We start from the raw sequence: 22,594 nt of genomic DNA on the forward strand, positions 1-22,594 counted from the left end.
TGATTTGTATAATACTTGAGAATGGCATAGGAAAGAGTAAGACATGTATTCTTTCACTTCCTCTATAAATTTTATGTCATGTGAGAAAGGATTGGTAGAAAAACGTACCAGCATAAACATAACCATAATCCAAATGTAGTAAATTAGAGAAAACATCATTTTTGGCTTTAAAAAAACTCTTCATGTTAGACAACCTATTACGACTCTAACATCTATAATTAGGTAAACAAAGCAAGTAAAAGATGTTCAAAAATATATATTCTCTCTAATTAGTAGAATTTAGCCTTGTCCTTCTGGGTTCCCTAACGGGGCGTTTCATCAACTCTTGCTGAATGCGTTCGGTTTTCAAATGATCAAACTTAGGAAGTTTAGATTGAGCACTTACCCCTTGTATGAAAGACTCCTAGAATATAAGAAGTCCATTGACGGCTAGCATTGTTAATTCATTGTTGTCAATTGTGTGGCCAATAGTGGATAACTAATCTCCTAACTATGTTATTCTCATGAAGTATGATGTAATAGTTTCTCCTTTGTTCATTTTGACATAATGGATTGTTGTTTCATTGCATGAGCTCTACTTGTATTTATTTATCTCATGCATGTTCTCTAAGGTTGTAAATATGTCGTATACAATATATAATTTTGATATAATTAGAACTATATGATCCTTTACAGCATCCACTAATATCTTCATGGCTTTTATTGACATTTTTATTGTCTTCAATAGGTATAGAAGTTTCTTCTCCACAAATGATTCTAACTCCTGTTCTTTTAGGGCTAGTATTATTCTAAATTTCAAGGATACAAAGTTGGATGCTCCTTCAAGACGATCCTCAAATCAGACAAAACTGAATATGATATTACAATTATTAATCTAAATATGTGAAATAATTATATTATGCATTACAACAATAATTTTAATATTAACATTTTATTTCATTTTTTATTGGCAATAGGCCCAAAGGCCAAGACTTTTCAAAATATTAATACAAAGCAATGGCGTTTTTCATTGTCTTCAATAGATATAGAAGTTTCTTTCTCCACAAATGATTTTAACTCATGTTCTTTTACGACTAGTATTATTCTAAATTTCCAAGATACAAAGTTGGATGCTCCTTCAGGACAATCCTCAAATCCGACAAAATTGAATACAATATTAAGATTATTAATCTAAATATATATAATTATTATATTATACATTAAATTAATAATTCTAATAGTAATATTTTATTTTATTTTATTTTTGATTGGCAATAGGCCTGATGTAATGTTCTTTGTCAGATTTGATAAGAAACAATGGATTTAAAACTTACAGGAATTATGTCAAACAGTTGTCGATAAAGCAAGTCTATCAAGCAATCTACCATAGTACTATTACCTTGTTATTTAACCACACTCAGCTGTGAACTAATTATGATAATCAATAAAATCTTGTCATCAAACGAGAACAATACATTTAATATTTTATTATAGTAGACCCAAGTCTTAAAACACTTATGCATAACACGACTGTCACTACATATAATAAGAAATCAACGTACTGAAGGTGAAGTTACAGAATGAGTTTTATTTGGTACAAACACGATTTCAAGATGAGACGCCTTGCTGGGAGTCGACTGAGTTGTATATGAATCCAACGTCCATCATCATTTATTCAGTGCAATGAATCAATTATCGGCTGCCACTATTACCAGTCTCAACTGTAACACAGCTGCTCACAGACTTTCGTTACCTGCAGATAATGCTGAAGACTATGGATGTGCGGGGGTCTCTTCACTACAAATAACAACACCCGTCCTTCTGTCTGGACAATGGCGGCTTGCAAATGATACCACTGTAAATGTGTGCTAGTTCTGATATGTCGTGGCCCCAACACACTGAGTTCATATGTGGCTCCCACAAATAACCATATCCGATTGGTAATCCCTTCTGTCGTATTCTAGAACTATACTCCACAATATAGCAGTACATGTAGGCAGTATAAACTGGAAATCAAGGAGGCTATTTCAGACGTGATGTTTTACCTCGAATAATATGAAGAGCTTCTCGCCCAAACCTGGGTCACTGCTGTGTTCTGTGTATTATGCCAAACCCACCTTCTGTCTATCTTCAACTTCGTTCATACACTGAAAACCTCAAGATCAAACTTTAATCCTGCAAATATGATGTGTGATTGCTAGGTTTGTGTCTAGCCTCACCAACCTTCCATAAGGGATTTCATCCTTAGGAGGAATCCAGCCACAAATTAAGCAACCATTAGGATTTGAAGAGTTTTCATTTATTCATTCATTGTGTCATTCCCAAGACTGAGCCTCTTTTTTATAACCTCGAAGTGAGAGAAGAGTGTTGGAATAAGAGATGTGGGATAAAACACCAATTTCGTCTTCTAGTCACTTAAGTCACTTTATAAAGTGAATGTCTTAATAAAACATGAAGTAGCTTTATTAAAGTACCTTAAGACATTAAATGACGAACTTAAGACAAATCTTCCCTTGTGACTGGCAGGCATCCTTACTGGTAATGTCATTAATCTATCCGGATGTGGAGATAGATTAACCAGGAGCCAAAAGAACTAGTGCGAAAGAGGGGACATGACAGTCCTCCCTTCTCGAGATTGCTTGCCCTCAAGTAGTCTCAATGCTGGATGTAGTAAAATAGACTCACCTTCCCAAGTGGCATCTTCATACGGTAAATCCTTCCAACGGACTAGATATTCTCTGATAGATATGTTTCACAGCTTCTTTTCCCTAGTCCCAATCACCTCTGTTAGCTCCAATACAAGTCTACCCTCCTCGTCAAGTGGAGGCAAACCCTCTGATAGTACAACCTGTTGACCAATTTCCTTCTTGAGGCATGAGACGTGAAACACATTGTGGATTCAACTGTCACCAAGTAAATCCAACTCATAAGCAACCTCACCAACCCTCTTGGTAATGCAATAAGGTCCAAAAAATCTGGGCTTAAGCTTTTCTGACCCATTGTTCTTCAGGGAGCTCTATCTATATGGTTGGAGATGAAGATAAACCATGTCACCTATCTCGAAGCTCCACCCCGTACAATGTCGATCAACATATAACTTAAGTTGGTTCTGCGCTTGCTAAACATTATCTCTAAGAGCTCTAAGAATATCCTGTTGATCTTGGACCCAATCTTTGGCTAAGGGAGCCCTGCTGTCCTGAAAAGCCAAATCAATGAAAGAGAGGTTCGTAGCCATAAAGAGCGCGGAAAGGAGTCATCCGAATAGACATATGATATGTGGAGTTATAGCAGTACTACCCCAAATACAACCATTTAACCCAAGCTCTTTGCTGACCTGCAATGTAGTTTCTCAAATACCCTTCCTTCACTATTTCAGTCTGACCATCCGTCTGTGGGTGATAGCTAGTACTGGGTGTCAACTCTGTACCTACCAAAAGATACTGAGAAACCTGATGTCCCTATCACTCACAATAGTCCTGGGTAATCCATGAAAACGAAAAACCTGAGAGGCTGACCAATCCGCTGCAATAGCAAAGAATGCAATAGCTGAACTTAGTCAATTTGTCTACCACGACAAGAATGCAGTCCCTACCCTAGACCCTCAGCAACCCTGTAATAAAATCCATGGAGATACTCTCCCACCTCTGAGTTGGAATAGGGAGAGGCTGAAGTAAACCTGTCGGGAAGCCCTATTCTGACTTGTTCAGCTGACAAGTCTAGCACTCTCTAACATGCTGCAATACATTATCTTTTAGCCCCGTCCATGAGAATCTCTCTCTAATCTACCTATAGGTTTTGAAAAAACCTGGGTGACCCGCTAAAGGTGCATCATATATAGTGCGCATAATATTCATTTTAAGTTTAGATTCTGGTACTAGGTATATTCTATCCTTATAATATATAATATCATTCATTACCTTGTACGGTTGTACCGATCAACCTAAAGTAGACCATCCATAATCTGAAAAGCATGAGTATTTTTAGAATACTCACTAACAGTTGGGACCTCCAATCTGCTGAAATCTCAAAAAAATAGCACAACACTCATCATTAGGGGTCTCCTAGAAAGTGCATCAACAAATGTATTATTTTTCCCTTTGACATATTCAATGTCAATATCATACCCTTCAATCTTGTTGGCCCATTTTTGTTGTCTTTCATTCAACTCCTGTTCCAGAAAGTAACGCAAGCTGTTATGATCAGTCTTTACTGTGAACTTACTTCCTACCAAGTCCTGTCTAAACTTGACTAAAGCGTGCATTATGGCCAGCATTTCCTTATCAAATGGTATCCTCCTCTCAGACTTGTATCTAATGGTATCCTGATCAAAGATCTATCTTCGAGAAATAAACAACTACATGAAGCTCATCCAGTAACTCATCAATGCAGAGAATCAAATACCTATTTTTAATAGTCCTCTGATTAAGGGCACAGTAATCAATACCCATCCGAAGGGTGCCATCCTTCCTTTTAACCAACACCGCTGAAGAGGCAAAAGGGCTGGAGCTAGGCCTGATATGTCCCATATCTAACAGTTCCTTAATCGTCTTCTCTATCTCTTCCTTGTAATGCCTAGGGTGACGATAAGGAGTGGTAATGACGAGTTTGGCGCCCTCTAGCTCATTGATATGCTCAAACCCTCTATCTAGCGGAATACCTGGGGGTAAATCCTCAAATACCCTCCTATGTTTGTCAAGCACCGTCTGGATGTCACAATGGTACTACTGTCATGTATCTTATGTTTCCTTAGAAGAGATGAAACACTGTGTTGCCCACTCGATATCATCGTGCCTCAAAATGGCTTCCATCCTGTGAGCTGTTATTAACCTAGGCTCCCCTTCTGGCATAGCCTTGAGGACCACCTGTCAGCCATCCTGTAAGAACTCCAACTGCATCTTCTCATGGTCAACGATATATCTGCCTATGGTCTGTAACCACTATCTCTCCAACATGGCATCTAGTCCCTCTAAATCCACCACATAAAAATCTGCCTCAAGAAGGAAATCACCAAAATGAATCAGAAGTCCTAACACCTTCCCTGAACATCTCGATCTCTCACCTCCTGCCACCCTAACCTCAAACTCAAGTATGTCATCAATCTATAAATTTCTCTTGGTAACCCATTGTGAGCTTATGAAGTTATGAGAGGCACCTGTATCCAAGAGACAAATAATACGTTGTCCCCTAACAATTCTTTTCAAACAAAAGGGGTTACCTATGGGATCACTAAAAAGTGATGCTATGATAAGAGGTTGCTCCTGGGTACCCGTCTTCTTCTTCCCTCTAGGTGGTTGATCCTTGTTTTCCTCCTCATCACTGCCCTCAACATCGCTACCCTCCTGCTGCTCCTCCTCCTCCTCTGAAAGTACCTCTACATAATGTATCTTGCCCTTGCCAAGGCATCTATGATCCAGCGTCCATGGCTCTCTGCAAGTGAAGCATAGCTTCTTCCTCCTAAGTTCATTTCGTGTCTCAAAGTCCATCCTAGGAGGTGTAGCCTTATGCTGATTTTTGTTTTTTTGGAATGAAGAGGTCCCCTTATACGCCTTCTTAGGAGGCTGTAATATCGAAGAGGGTGACTCTAGATCGTGAGCAATCTTAATAGCATCATCTAGAGTGTTTGGTTTAAGTACCTTAACCAAACCTCTATATCTATCCTACAAACCCTCAATGAACAACATTACCTTACACTGTTCTGTCATATCGAGAACCATCATTGAGATCCGCTGAAACTCGTCAATAAAATCATCTAGAGATCCGCTCTATCCTAACTATGCCAAATCCCTGTAATAGACCTCTATATCCTTCCTTTCAAAACGAGTAATCAGCTTAGAGCTGAAAGTCACATTTGATGTAATGAGACCATGATCCTGGGTAACCAACCCGTGATGCCACCAATTGTACAATGCTCCCTCTAAGTGCATTGTAGCAAACCTAATGGCTTCTATCTCTGACATAGGTTTAAGAGTTAGGTACGTATCTAGCTTGTGAATCCAAGCTCTCACAGATGTCTTACTGCTGCCATCAAAAGTAGAGAGATAATTTGTTCATAGCATGTTTTAGGTCTCTGTTTGGTGCTTTAGGTCTCCTATCCTGCTGCTGTCTATTTGACTCCCTTTCCTTATTCAGGTACTAGACAAAGATCAAATTTTGTTTAATAGGATCGGAAAACAAATCTCATTCATCATACATTGCCATAACATTGTCCGGTAGTAAATTTGGGGTTGTTGGTGGAGTTGCCTCTTCCTTTGCATTAAAAAAGGGCATTAAAGGTATGTCAATGTTTCGTGCGGGAGCCCTAACAGCTTGCGGTGACCCAGCTACACTCACTACTACCACCACTGTGATGGCTCAAAGCTCTCCTGTTAACCTGGGCTAATTGTTGTATGTTAACTGCAAGTTGCTGACGAGCATCCGCTATGTTATTCTGCCCATCTCTAATAGCCCGCAATGTCTCCCTAACATCCCTGTCCAATTCAATTTCATTACGTGCCATTTCAATGTTGTTTATCAGTTCTACCTATTCAAAATGGTCAACCTGTTTAGTTTGTTCAGCTGTTCCAAAAATCAATTCCTCATCCATTTTATAGCTGTCTTCAATATCAAATTGTTCAGAAGACCCTGCTTGTTCTGGTTGGAGGTGACTGAAATTATAAGGTTTTTTCTTCATACCCCGCTGACATTTTCTTCCTGTTTAACCCACAAGATGGCAAGACCTGTGGCTCTGATACCACTGTAATGTTCTTTGTCGGATTTGATAAGAAACAATGGATTTAAAACTTACCAGGAATTACGTCAACAGTTGTCAATAAAGCAAGTCTATCAAGCAATCTACCACAGTACTATTACCATGTTATTTAGCCACACTCAGTTGTGAACTAATTATGATAATCAATGAAAACTTGTCATCAAACGAGAACAGTACATTTAATATTTTATGACAGTAGACCCAAGTCTTAAAACACTTATGCATAACACGACTGTCACTGCATATAATAAGAAATCAACGTATTGAAGGTGAAGTTACAAACTGAGTTTTATCTGGTACAGACCCGATTTCAAGATGAGACACCTTGCTGGGAGTCGACTGAGTTGTATATGAATCCAATGTCCACCGTCATTTATTGAGTGCAATGAGTCAGTTATCAGCTGTCACTGTTACCAGTCCCGACTGTAACACAGCTACTCACAGACTTTTGTTACCTGCAGATAATGATGAAGACTATGGATGTGCGGGGGTCTCTTCACTGCAAATAACAACACCTGTCCTTCTGTCTGGACAATGGCGGCTTGCAGATGATACCACTGTAAATGCGTGTCGGTTCTGATATGTCACAGCCCAACCACATTGAGTTCATACGTGGCTCCCACTAATAACCATATCCGACTGGTAATCCCTTCTGTCCTATTCCAAAACTATACTCCACAATATAGCAGTACATGTAGGCAGTATAAACTGGAAATCAAGGAGGCTATTTCAGACGTGACATTTTACCTCAAATAATATGAAGAGCTTCTCGCCCAAACCTGGGTCACTGCTGTGTTCTGTGTATTATGCCAAAGGGAAGGGTCTATTGTATGTGAAGGGAAGTGTTAATTATGCAATGTAAATACATTCAGCTTTTGCTGGAAAAGCAGGTACTAAGTTTGTCATGGCTGTTATCTCACTCTCATGGCTAGACATATGTATGCACTATATCTTTGGATGGATCTTTGTTCTATTTGCATTGCTTAAATGGGATAGTCTTCCCGGTTGTAGATTAATATGGAAATTGACTTCTTTACATCTCAAATGGGTTATCCGCTCTATTGCGAGTGAATGTATACTTAGACACTTCTCGAGTAATCTATCTAATTGATTCTCTGTTTATATACAACACACACACATATATATTAATATTATATATATATATATATAGAGAGAGAGAGAGAGAGATGGGCCTATTGTATGTAAAGTGAAGTGGTAATTATGCAATGTAAATACATTCAGCTTTGAATGGGATTGAGGATAGAATATGGGAAGTAAAAACTATTAGATCTGAATGATTCTTTATCAGATTCAATGATATATATATATATATATAGAGAGAGAGAGAGAGAGAGATGGGTCTATTGTATGTAAAGTGAAGTGGTAATTATGCAATGTAAATACATTCGGCTTTGAATGGGATTGAGGATAGAATATGGGAAGTAATAACTATTAGATCTGAATGGTTCTTTATCAGATTCATAAGTTTACTAACTTAATAAGGTTATAGAAACACTTTACTTTAAGCCTTTGATTACTTCAGATGGTACGATGGTTGTAGATACAATGCTCAGACACATTTCATAATTAAGAGAATGTTGAACAAAAAGACATAACTGGAAAGTTTACAAGGATAATGTATGTGTGTGCGTGTGTGTTTAAAATGGTATAAACAACAAGACCCTTGACTTCTCGGCATAATGAACATGAGTAAAGGACTGTGGGACACCTCTATTTTGGCTTAGGAATGTTGATGATCAAGTTGCATATTGTATGATTTCTCTTTTACTTGCATACAAACTGAAGGGTTATTGATAAAAGATTAACAGGGAAGGTTCATATTTATGCCTATGCTGATAGGTATAGGTGGGCACAAACAGTAAGGCTAAACAAGAAAAATTGTCAGTAACTGTCCACTTACAGATATGACTATGGACATATGCATGCACCTATTTACTGATGCTTAAAGCAGACGATGGTGAACAGGTCTTGGGGATTTAATTCTCCCATGCTATCTTGACTTTTATGTTACTTATTCGTGTACCCTCTTCTCAACACATCTGGTTAGATAGTTTATTAAACAAGAATATGATTTGTCTGAAACAATCTGATTTTGATTTTTCACTTTTCCCTCTATATCTGTGGATACTAACATGATCTTGGCTGAATGAAAGGGAAAGAGTACTTGCAAGTGACTTAATGGATAAGAGCCAATGATGAAGTTCAATCAGATGCCATGCATGAAGGGGTCTCTGGGCAACAGGGTCAGAAAGGACATGATTACAGAAGAGGCTTTGGAAGGAAGGCAACCCACCAAAAAAATTTAAATGCTTTGCCTTGTAGTTCCGGATAGAATTATAAACAAATGTAATTGTGAAAAAGTTGGAAACAGAGATGGGATCTTAATGACCACTTGTAAGGAACAAATGAGAAACTTTCCAATTATTTGTTTTCTGATCCCATAAAGGATCTCGGCAGACCAGAGGTTCTATTTCCTCCACTGTTTCCTACCAGTGCCACTCCGAATGGAGGTGCAAAATTTAACATCATTACTAAAATTTATACAGGCTTTGGCATATTATTGATCAAAAAAAAATATTAAAAGCATAAAGTGATATCTAGAAGTTCAACAAGGTTGATAAGTACAATGTATGCATGCTGGTCTTTTTAGCCCCCTTTGCTAAAGTTGCTAACCACCATAGAAATTAGGACAATTTCGAAGAATAGAACAGTGAAGACAATACACTTCTAGTTTCCAAGGGCCAATTTTAAAATTTACCGACACAAAATTCTAAGACACATAATATCAAGTAACCGGGAAATCAAATTCAAAGAGTCTTCCAGTAACACTTCTTCCTGTTCTAGCATGTTTCTAAATTATATCCATATAAGCACTCAATGATAATCTTCCTCCCTACTGATCCCCACAGACAAACCAAATTTTCCTTGAGTAAATTGATAGTAGAAGATGATTGCCACACAACATTCGGACATTGGCTAGGTTTCCTGGACCTAACTGACAACCCCAATTAAAGTTATCAATAGACTTAATTAAAAAGTAAAGTGATCTTGGCCCCTATGATGAAGAACATTTGCATCTCTGAGTGAAATAAGCAACTCAAACATATTTGTAAGGCAACTGAATGAATTTTAAAGTATCTCTACTTCAACTGATCCTGCAATAATTCAAATAAAACAGGCTCTATAAATCTCTGCTAAAAGGATTTGCAGTACATACCAATTTGTAATAACAAATTCCACGATTGGCATAACAGACAGAACGAATCTCATTTGCCATCGGAAGATCTGGAGCAATTTCTAATGCATTTGCATATTGCACCAATGCCGCTTCATATTCCCCTGCTCCAAACAATTGATTGCCTTCAGCTTTTGCAGCGCTCGCTTGCTCTAATGACCTCTGTTCCATGAAGTAAAAAAATAGTAAACAACTCTACAATTATGTCAACTATTTCGACTTTTATATGGGCAAATATCTACTGAAAATTATGCTTTAGTCACACACTATCACAAAACTAAGAGGAAAATTCACCAAAGGGATATTTAAACTGCAGACATGCAAAATGTGCTACAGCAGTTTCACCCATTTGAAACAGTTAATACATTTTCCAACATCTTGGGAATCTCGTGCACAATTGGTCAAAATTTCATATTCACAATGAAGACAATGTTTAAGACATGGAGTTTTACCTGAAACCAATATTGTTTCTAGGATCTATATCATTAATGCTCATACCACCCACCCAATTTCCCATAAAATAGTAGGGGCCGAGTGAGGGGAACTGTAGTATGTGGGTGGCTTCTCCCGCCACCATGTATGGATAGATGGTTGTCAGATCATATCTTATACGTATTAGATTCATGCATCAAGATGCACCATCCTTCAATTACACTAGAAAAGAGATACTATGCAAACAAACATTATTAAGGAAGCAAAATGAAAACCTGAAGTTGAAACAAACTTGAAATTAATTTAGGAAGAATTGTAGTTACAAAAAAAGGCATTGTTGGCCTCTTGCGGACACCTTAGAAAACCTTTTAAAAGCCCAGGTCCATGATCTGCCACAATAGCAAACCCAACAGATTTGATCACAACAACACAAATCTTCTTTTGATGCTTTTTTCAATGCAAAATACTAACAGTGACTTTATTGTGGGTAAGTGGGGATTGCATCCGGTAAGAGGAAAAGTTTTCGGATACTGGATTATATCATATGAGAATTATCGAATAGGAAAAGAGGACTGAATTCTGAAAGCATTGTAATAAGATGAAAAAATCATGTCACTAGCTACAAAATTAAACATCATAAAAGAATATGAAATTGTAACAAATCTATAAGATGAAAATATATTGTCATCTGAAAAATCATGAAAGAACATCAAAAGGCCTCGTAATAAGATGGAAAAATATTGTCATCTGCTGCAAGATTAAAAATCATGAAACAATATCCAAAGTCGTTATAATAAATTGAAAAAAAATATTGTCCTTTGCTGCAAAATATGAATGCGAAAGGATATCAGAAGGCATTGTAATAAATAGAAAGCATCTTGTAATTTGCTGCAAAACTAAAAATCATGAAAGAATATCAACTACCTGTTGTTGAAGAAAAAATATGATATACTATTTTATTAAACGAGCCAGGCAAGCCAAAGCCACTAAAGTCCCTGCTGCTTCCAACTAGACCTGTAGCAATGTCTGAGTATCAAAAAGATGCTCTCTGAAGCAATTTTCTATATTGTGCTCATGGGCATTTATCAGGTTGCACATAAAAACTCGGTGCCACCATGCACTTGTTCTGGGGAGCTCCCTACTGCTGTAGGAAATGTCCAATCCATTTTCTGCCAAGTCGATACTCAATGTTTGTTTTTGAAAGGTTTTCTTAAGTCTTTTTAACAAATTCATTTTTTGTTCTCCAAGACACGCCCGTGTTAAGGATACAGCGCCAAAGTTGCAGGATAGAGATTTCAATAACAAATTTATTTTATGCTTTCCTGAAATCATAGCTACCTATTAACTTGGTTATTGGCCAGAAAAAATATTTGTGGTGGGGCTTGTATATTGTTTTGCTTTAAGGCTCTAGCTGCTCTAAGGATTGTAATGTCCCCCTCTAATTTGAAAATAATCGGGAAAGAATGTATTAAATGCTTCTTTTACCTCTTTTCTTTGCATTTAATAAATTACATATTATCAAATGTGTGTGTGTGCGCGCACATACATGTGCGCGTGCGCGTGTGCATGTGTGGGTGTGTGTGTGTGCGCGCGTTCCGGAAAGGTCGTTGGCAAGGGAGGAATCAGGCGACTCAGAGATACCATCTACATAATCTGCAGGAAATACTGTCAGTCTGTATTCGACAAGAATTGCATGCTAGTGGATTGAGCCAACCTCTGCACGACTGGGGCTTGGCCAACCATAGTCTTCTTTGGCATTCTGTGATGCACAGGGAGACCACCATAAACAATAATGGACATAGCAAGCAAAACTCAGTGTGTTCACCAAAGAAGACTTTCGTATCATTAAAGAGCAGGATCAGACGCTCGGGAATCTCATCTTAAAAGTGGAGGTTTAATTGATCACAGTAAACAACAGAGAGCAATTTGAGTTTGAAGAGCTGCACATAGCTCCCACTTTCTACTGTTTAAACAATGAAGAATTGGATTGTTTGGGAGAGAGTTGAAGTCCCAGGATTTGGCACACGGGCTAAGCGCTTAGGATGAATCGAATATGTACACAAGGCAGGGACGACGGTATAGCAGGAGTATTTTGTGAGTAATTAGGCAGTCAGGCCACAGAATCTCAAGCTCAAAGGACATCCAAGTAGTCTTCAGTCATCACCGCGAGTGCAGATACTTGCAGAGACATTAACTTCATGCTGGCTCAAGCCTATCACCATTTAAGTTACGACTGCACAGAGGAGTCTAGCATTCTGACTGGAGAAGAGTCTATCATTGGAATGAAAGCTACGGAATCTATTGTGTTTCAGTCACTCTGTATTTCTCATATAACAGTTTCTTGTATTCCGATCTGGTGATAGCAGTTTTCTATAACTGTTGGACAACCTGGGTGGCCTTTGAAAGCTTAGTACATTAAGTTTTAATGAAGTTCGTTCTGGAAAACATTTATGAACTGCTAAGGTGTCCTATTGAAAGATGTTGGCACTGTATTTTGTGAATACATTTAGTTTGTGTTGCTTAGTAGGATTTCATCTGTGTTAAAAAATTCTGAAGTTTAAATACAGGGAGCTTATTATAGTGGTATAAGAGCTTTTTAAGCTCTTGGGATAAACTGAATGTTATGCCTCCATTACAACATTATATTTGGAGGAATAGATCAAGCTCCAATTTGGACCAGCAGCCAGAGATTGGGCAATCTACTTTCCAGATAGAAATAATAGACAGGGATGCCACAAACACTAGTGGAATTGAGAATACTTTAGGAGAATTGACAAGGACCCAATGGGAAAATGATGAACATAATGGCACAATCTCAACAGAAAATGATGCAGGAGCATCTTGGGTTCTTTGGCAATCTTGCATCAACCAAAACACATGATAAGGACTCATCTCCAGTAAAGGATAAATACCTCAAAAAAGAAAAGATATGATGCAAGAGCATCTTGGGTTCTTTAGCAATCTTGCATCAACTATAACTATTTCCAGTTTTTGTTCATGTCTCTTGTTCAAGGAATGGCCCTTGTTCATGTTATTTCCTCCTGTGCAGCTGGTTACCTGATGAGGACCTATTGTGTATCACTCTCTTGTGTTTGCAACACTTCATTAGATCTCGCCGAAGAGTTATCCTTTCTCGTTTCTTGTGGCGTGTTCATTTCTTGGCATGTCGAGTAATGTAGTTTTTTTTTTTTTGCGAGGTTTTTGTGATTTGAAGGCTTTCTGCGGCCTTGGTGATCTCTTCTTGGATCACGTGTGGACCTATCTTTGATCCCACGGATGTTAATTTTCTTAACTGTGAGGTCACTGATTTCCCTTTAGGACAGGACCTATATTTTGTGATAATTGTATCTGTCAAGCCGACTTATGGTCTTGATGGCTATATATTTGAGATCTAGGATTAAAGTAGAGGCGGTAAGTAGTGACCAGGCAAGTAGAAGATAGATAATGCGAATTTGGCTATGCAAGCCCTAGCTTGTAAGCTTGCAATTGTGAAAGGAATGTATATGGCTGTAGCCTGCAACCAAGTAGGCCTTATGCCTGGCACATGTAAAGAAGATTGTCTCAGCAAATCTACATTGGATTCATTATAAAATTGGAGTTTCATTCATATTTGTGTTGACTTCCGTGTGTAACTCTAGCCAGGAGTCCTCCTGCCCACCATCCCTTGCGTTAGCAAATGACTCAGATTCTCACACAGCCAGTACAACAGCATGCAAATAATGTGAACCATGACAACATCACTAACCAAGGAAACAATGGAAATAGGGGGCAAAGTTCAACCTCAAATGTGCAAGGACAGCAAGGAAACTCTGGGTGTACAATTCACTTTAGGCCATTAATGCCTACCTTCAACCAAACTAATAATATATACCAACAGGAAATGAGCGAACAGACCATGAATTTCATAGGCAGGTGTGGGCTGATTGGCAAGCATTAGGAGCAGATTCTCAACTCCTAATGGCAAAGGGCAAATGGCAAAAGGTATCAAAATCAGGATTTGCAGAGAAGAGTGGGCAAAGTGATCATACCATAATTTGATGGGTCAAGAAAAATTACAGCAAGATCATGGGTTGAGAAATTGGATACCTTTTTCCAACTCAAATAAATGACAAAGGATTTAGCAATAAAATACGCAACCTTGCATTAGGAAGGGAGTGCTCAAGATTGGTGGTATCATGGATTAATTACCTTGGGCCATGATCAGATTGTGTCTTATGCTGAATTTACTAAGAAACTTATTGATCATTTTCACAAGAAAGATCCTGAGCTTCACTTCAAAGAGTTGGCACAATTAAAGCAATGGGGAACAATAGAGAATTTCGTTTCAGATTTCCAAAAAAATCAGTTTCAGTGAAGAATATTTTAGAGAGAAAGAGGGTGGTACTCATCATTGACGGGTTAATGGAGCCCTTGAGAGGTCAGGTTAAGGCTTTGAACCCAGTTAACTTGTAGGATGCTATTAAAAAGGCAAGGGAAACGGAAGCATCAACTTCAAGAAGTAAACACTTTCCAAGGAACCTCCATCACAAGAGGGAGAAAGACAAAAAACAATCATATAAGGATGCAGATCAATCCAAGAAATCACAGACAAGATTAGATGATAAGCAACTAAATGAGCTGAAAAAGAAGAAATTATGTTTCCAATGCAGGGAACCTTGGGACCCAACTCATTAGTGTGCATTGAAGGCAAAGGTGAAGTAGTTGGACTATTTTACAGCCCCTGAAACAAGATCTAAAAATTCAGAACAGCAGACTGAATCAAGCTCTAGTGAAGAAGATTCTACATTGGATGAGTCAAAAGGAGCACATGAGAGGAAGAGTTGCATAGCACAATTAACAAGCTTGCAGAAAATTGGGTCATTTAGAATTAGAGGTGTTGTGTGGAAAGCAAAAAATCACACTAATAGAAATTGGTGCAACACACAATTTCATAGATAGAGTAGTAGCAGGAAGAGATTTAAGGACTAAAGAATGTGAAGGATTTAGAGTAATGATTGTTGATGGATTCACAATCATGTGCACACGTAAGATATCAATACTATGCATTCAACTAGGAGAGTATGAATTGGAGGATGATTTCTACGTGGTTACTATTGGAGACACTGATGCGGTGCTTGGCATCCAATGGTTACGTTCACTTGGTGAATTTAGAATGAATTTGTAAACAATCGAAATAAAATTTGAAGTCCATGGAAAGAAGTTTCTCCTTAAGGGGATGACAAGTGGTAGTCCTAAGATAGTTTCCTTCAAAAGAATGGATAGATTAACAAGGCATGATCAAGTGAAGTGGGCAAACAAGTGTGTTATCACACCACCTGATTCGAGACAACAAAATAAGAGTTATCAGCCTGACATTAAGGTGGTGTTGGATAAGTACAGCAAGGTCTTTAGTGACATTCCACATGGTATTCCACCAGATAGAAGCATTGAGCACATAATAGAATTGGAGGAAAGTGTTAAACCAGTCATAACCACCCCTTATAGGCACTCCAACAGGCATAAAGATGAAATAGAGAAGGCAATCAAAGAGTTGTTGGAAATGGGTCGCATAACGCCAAGCAAGATTTCCTTTGCTTCTTTTCTAGTCTTAGTGAAAAAGAAAGATGAAATCATATGCATGTGTATCGTCTATATAGCCTTAAACAAGCGAACAATTAAGAATCGGTACCCTGTCCCTTGCATTGATGAGTATTGATGAGCTGCATGGAGCTTGCTTCTTTTCAAAGATAGACTTGAGATCCGAGTACCATCAAATCAAAGTACGAGAAAAAGACGTGGAGAAGACAGCGGTTAGTATAATTAAGGGCACTACGAATTCCTAGTCATGCCTTTTGGGATGATTAATGCACCAGCCACCTTTCAATCTTGTACGAACCAAATTTTCACCAAGCAGCTCCATAAGTTTGTTTCGATATTTTTTTATGACATTTTTATATATGGTAAAATTGAGAAGAGCATTTGAAACATTTAGAGGAAATGCTTAGTATTTTGGAGAAAGAATCTTTATTTGCAAGGGAAGTCTGTGTAATTTTGGTTTAACAAAACTGGTGTTCCATGGTCACATCATTTGTTCCAAGGGAGTTAGTGTTGATCTTGAAAAAATTAAGGCAATCATGGACTAGCCTCCTCCTACCAAATTATCACAACTGAAAGGTTTATTTGGTTTGTGTGGATTTTATAGAAGATTTGTTAAAGGTTTTTTATAGGTGGCTTCCCCATCAACTGATTTGACTAAAAAGGGAGCCTTTGCATGGTCCAATGAGGCACAAATGTTTTGATCAGTTCAAGAATCAAGTGAGTTCATGCCTCGTGCTACCAATACCTCATTTCACTAAACCATCTGAGCTAGAGTGTGACGCATTGGGTGAAGGGATTGGTGTTGTCCTAACCCAAGATAAACATTCTATTGCTTTTGAAAGTAGGAGGTTGAGGGGTCCAGAAAAGAGCTATTCAATTTATGACAAAGAGATGTTGGCAATATGCATGCTCTTGCCAAGTTCAGGCAATATTGAGTCAAAAGTTCACTGTTAAAATTAGTCACAATAGCCTCAAATGCTTCTTAAACCAACAAGACTTAAGTGAAAGACAACAAAAATGGATGAAGAAATTGCAAGCATATGACTTTGACATTGTATATGTGAAGGGAAAAAGAAATGTTGTGGATGATGCCTTGTCTAGAAGACCTCATTTATGTTCTTTGGTGGAGATAACAGCTGATTGGAAGGAGATTATAGCTGAATATGGTAAAGGTGATTGGGCTTCAAACCTACTTGAAGGTTAAAAAACGTGATGAAAGATATAAGGTGCAAAATGAGTTGATACTTCATAAGGACAAAATTTTCTTATTGCCTAATTCCAAGTTCAAATCTAAGCTTTTGAAGTCATTTCATAATGCTCCTATGGCTGGTCATCCTGGTTTCTTTAAAACATACAAGCAAATTAGAGAAAGATTCAGTTGGAAAGGACTAAAGCTTGAAGCTCAAAGGTTTGTACAAGAATGTCCAATATGTCAACAAAACAAACATTAAAACACATTCCCAGCCGGTCTATTACAGCCCTTACCCATACCAAATCAAAATGGGAGAGTATTTCTATGGATTTCATAACAGGCCTACCAGCTGTCCAAGGTAAAAATTGCATCTATGTTGTGGTTGATAGATTGACTAAATTTGCACATTTCTTTGCCATTTCAGCTACATATACATCAGTACAAGTAGCAGATTTATTTTTAAATAAATGTTCAAATTTCATGGGCTGCCCGAAACATAGTGAGTGACAGATAATAATTTTATGAGTTTGTTTTGGCAAAAACTGTTTAGATTGTGTGGAACTAACCTCACTCCCAGCAGTAGTTATCATCCTCAAATGGATGGTCAAACTGAAATTGTCAACAAATGGCTGGAAGGTTACTTAAAGAATTTTGTTTCAGGACAGTAGAAGGGCATGGTTGAAGTGGTTGTACATCAGCGTGTCTTGTTACAATTCTACCTATCATATATCCATCAAGATGTCGCCTTACATGGCTCTCTATTGCTACGAAAGAGACTTGGTTTTGACGGATAGTAGGGTACCCAAAGTTGCAGATTTATTACAGCAGAGCAAGGACATTGTGAAATCATTGAAAGAGAACATCCAACAAACTCAAAACCAACAATAACAGTATGCAAATCAGCACAAAGTGGAAAGATAATTCAAGACTAATGACTTCGTGAACTTAAGGATACAGCCTTACCGGCAATCTTCTCTCAAGAAGTGTGGAGCTAAGAAGCTTAAGTTGAGATTTTACGGGCCTTACCAAGTGATTAAGCGGATTGGAGAAGTTGCCTATAAGTTGGAGCTTCCTGCAAGCAGCAAGATAAAAAATGTCTTCATGTATCTTGGCTCAAGAAGGCACCCAGGGATAATTTAATTACATCAGCCATCTTACCACCATTGAAGAAGGGAAATTGATTTTGATTCCAAAAGCAATCATTGACACCAGGGAGCAGACTCTCAAGAAGGGGCTAATTAAAGAGTACATAGTAAAATGGAAAGATTTACCAATGGAAGATGTGACTTGGGAGAATGAACAGATTTGGCTTCATCTAGCTCTGAAATTGCTTGAGGTCAAGCAATTCTTGGGGAAGGAGGACACTACTGTCCCCCTCTGATTTTAAAATATTTAAGAAAGAATTTATGAAATGCTTCTTTTACCTCTTTTCTTCGCATTTAATAAATTACATATTAACAAATATGTGTGTGTGTTTCCAAGTTTAAAGTTTAAGTTATAAATATATATTAATGAAGTTAAACCAAATAAAACAAAGAATACGAAATGAAATGAAATGAAAGTAAAGTTTTTAATGATGTCCACAAGACCCACAGTCTATGGAACCACCCTTAGTTAAATTACTATGCTTTTTCCATGTTGTCCCTTTTGTTGTGAATCTACATAAGTAAGATTGCCCCCTTTTGGAGTCTTGCCCCTTCAAAAAGTTCTTTTATGTTGGTCCCCTATAAAGTGTCCTTGTGCTGGTTTCGAATGTCCTCGTATGCGGTGCAATCTTTCACATAGTGCCCTTCCATTTCTACCACTCCATCTTTGCAAAACCTACAAATTCTGTCCTTCCACTCTTCTTTAGGAACCTCCCATTTGCCCGCTTCACATCTCAACCGGTGTGATCCACACCTCAGTTGGGCAATTAGAATTTTAGCTTTTCCTCTGATCTCAGCCCCTAAGTATTCTTTGCCACCGGGATCGCATGTGGGATTAAATTCTTTGATAGAATGAGTCTTTTTTCTACCTAACTGATTTGTCCACATGGCAGATCTGATTTTTTCTACCACCCATTTTTTAATTTCTAGATTGGATTCTAGGAATTCCTGGTAGTCGATGTTCCACTTGTTGAACCATTTGCTATTTTGTTTCTTCCATGTCTTCTTTCGAAAGTCAAACTCCTCGTCAACCACCATTTTAGGCCAGCAATGCATATCCATTTTATCTACTTTTTTAGGAAGCTCAGCAGACGAATAAGTGTCGTGGTCTCTACCGGAAACATGCCTGCTTCCGCCCAAAGAATTTCATACGCGACCGTTGACTTGACTTTAAGGTTAGCGGTGATGAAATGCTTTTGTATTCTTTCGATTTGCCACCATTTGTGGTTTGAAATGCTACTCCCCCAAACTTCGCTGCCATAAAGAACAACCCGAATCACTAGCAGCCCAAAGAGGGTTTTTCTAGTTTTCCAATCCCATAACTCTGCTTTTCTGCATATGTTCTGTAGAAGGTATGAGGCCTTCCACCCACCTTGTATTCTTTTTTATCTGCATATCTCCCAACCTAGTCGGTAGTGGAAGTCTATCCCCAGATACATAATTTCTTCTACAATTTCTAAGGCTTTACCTTTGAATATGAAAGTAAGTGGTTGTTTTCTTTTCTTCAAGGAAAAGACCATGATCTTGGTCTTTGATGTGTTGACTTCCATCCCCACCTCCATACAAAATGTTTCTAAATTCCTCAGATGTTCCTTTAGTCCCTGGGTTGTATTAGCAATGAGTATAAGATCATTGGCATAAAGAAGCAACCTAATCACATATTTCGCTAGCTGGAATTCCCTCTCCATTGGCTCTATTTAACCATTCTTCTAGCTTGTCAATATAAAGACCAAAAAAGGTGGGGGAAAGGGGGTAGCCTTTTTTGAGCCCTATGTCGCTGCCAAAGCACTCTGACATGTGTTCTTTGGTTCTGATTTTTGCTTTAACCTGGTCATAAAGCTTATAGAGAGCAACTCTGTACTCTATTGGAACCTCCAATTCCTCTAGTCTCTTCATAGTTTGTCCCTGGGTACAGTGTCGAAGGCTTTCCTAAAGTCAACAAAGCAGAAAAAAGCTTCTTCTCCCTATTTCTCCCATACTCTCTCAATGAGGTATTGCAAAGTAATGCAATGATCAATGGTTTTAGTGTTTGTGTCTGAAACCTGCCTGCCCCTTGGCTCTTTTCCCTTTTTTTCTGCCCAACCGCTAATTCTATGCTCTAACATACTCCCGTAAAGCTTGCCTAAGAGAGGGTTCACCATAATGGTTCGGTAGTTGGAAGGATTGTTGACATCTCCACTTTTATGGAGGTGGGTAACTACGCTGATTGTACATTCAGTGGGAAAGCTGCCTTGAGTGACCCTATTAAAAATGTTCTTGATGTGTGGGGTCAACAAATCTGTCCCCCACTTAAGAAATTCAGCCTGCAAACCATCAATATCCTGAGCCTTGCCACTCGCAAGTCTCTTTATCCCCAAATTAATGTCTTCATCTGAGAATAATGCAACCGAGCTGCTGATCGTGGGAAGATTTACTTCCCCTTCTCGTCTTTCATAAAGACTCTTTGCCTATTCCAACCATTGAGAATCTATGATTTTGTTTTCAACTTGTTTTTTACCTTTTTGTAACTCCCTCCAAAAACCTTTAGGGTTATGCTTTCCTAGCTTGATTAACTCTTTTCTTCAATTAGCCACATATTCATCTTTTTGAGTTTAATCAGTTGTTTGTATTCACGTGTAATTGCCTTGTTTTCCCTTTTCCCTTTAAGGCCCCTTTTTGCAGCCTTGCATTCTTCGTCATATCATGGGTTAGCCGGAAAAGTGCTTGCAATATGCTTCTTTGTTCTTGTTCTCTTACACTCATTTAATGCTCTCTGTATTACGGGGATCATTGAACTGCTGTTAATGTGTTCGTTCTTATCCTTGTTGACATTGAGGTTCTTTTTGCCTTGAGTCGATTGGATCTGTTGTTCAAGGGCTAGCCAAGTATGGTTGTGTGGCTCAAGAAATCAAGAAAGCCTGGAGCGTTACCGAGACTGGAGTATTTTTTGATAGTAGCAGTGCTCAGTTGGGGTGGAGAATATTGGAGTTCATTAACAGGAAGCAGCAGGCTTAGATGCTCGAGAGTCTCACCTTAAGTGTGGAGGTTTAATTGATCACAGTAAACAACAAAAAGCATTTCGAGTTTGAAGTGCTGCACAGAGCTCACACTTTCTACCATTTAAACGAGGAAATGGGTTGTTTGGGAGAGTTGAAGCCCAAGATTTGGCGCACGGGCTAAGCACTTTGAATGAATCAAATATGTACACAAGGCAGGGACAACGGTATAGTAGGAACATTTCGTAAGGAAGGAGGCAGTTAGGCCATAGCATCTCAAGCTCAGAGGATGTCTAAGTAGTCTTCAATCATCACCACGAGTGCAGATACTTGCAAGGACATTAACTTCATGCTGGCTCAAGCCTATTGTTAAAGTATGTAGCTTCAGTCAAACAAACACTATGAATAACAAATCTGAACTGAATGCATATATAGATATCAATATGACTTACATATTGATATGTATATATAAATATTGTCAATACATAAGTTTGATGTCGTTTTCTTGATAAAAGTTCACGTGTTCATATTATTATCAGCATGGTTGTAGATGTCAACCATTGTTTATCTCATATCATTATCAGTTTGACTAGAAACGTTGATCCTTATTTGGCATTATCATTCATGCAAGTATTATTTGTGAGTTGTACACAATAATGAATTGGTGTAATGTTAACCAATCTGCATTAGCAATTGTTATTGTTAACTAATCTATGTTAAGATATAAGGGTGAATGGTCATGACCATTCACCCACATACCCTATCATATATTATTTATATCAAATGAATTCATTCTTGCAAGTATTGAAATCAATAAATACAAAGCAAGATCTAGAGAACAATAACAATTATGTGATTGAAACATTCCTTATCTTTAGCAGTGCAAATACGTTAGCAACGATCCTTTGCATTTCAACACCTATCACCATTAAGTTTCGACTGCACAGAGGAGTCTAGTGTTTTCACTCGAGAAGAGTCTATCGTTGGAGTGAAAGGAACCAAGTCTATTGTATTTTAGTCACTCTGTATTTCTCATATACTAATCTAGTGATAGCAATTTTCTATACCTATTCAACAACCTGGGTGGCCTTTGAAAGCCTAGTGCATTAAGTTTTAATGAAGTTCATTCTAAAAACATCTATGGATTGTTAAGGTGTCTTATTCAAAGATGTTGGCACTATATTTTGTGAATGCATTTAGTTTGTGTTGCTTAGTAGGATTTCATCCATGGACCTTATTATAGGGATTCCTCCTTGACTGCAGTCATTTCAAGTCTATCTGCCTTGGCTT

At 38.1% G+C, this 22,594-nt stretch overlaps 1 protein-coding gene across 1 annotated transcript in view; it reads right to left on the bottom strand.

Annotated features, from left to right (window-relative positions):
* The window catches only part of LOC149549145 (uncharacterized), a 115,904-nt gene that overhangs the window by 66,565 nt on the left and 26,745 nt on the right, over nt 1-22,594 (bottom strand). The window contains exon 2 of the mRNA XM_089792572.1: nt 9,966-10,145. Coding sequence (XP_089648698.1) covers nt 9,966-10,145 — 180 coding nt within the window. The remainder of the gene's footprint in view (nt 1-9,965; nt 10,146-22,594) is intronic.

Source organism: Cupressus sempervirens, chromosome 7 (assembly GCF_028749045.1).
Source record: "Cupressus sempervirens isolate cs-2001-9-10 chromosome 7, ASM2874904v1, whole genome shotgun sequence".
NCBI lineage: Eukaryota > Viridiplantae > Streptophyta > Pinopsida > Cupressales > Cupressaceae > Cupressus > Cupressus sempervirens.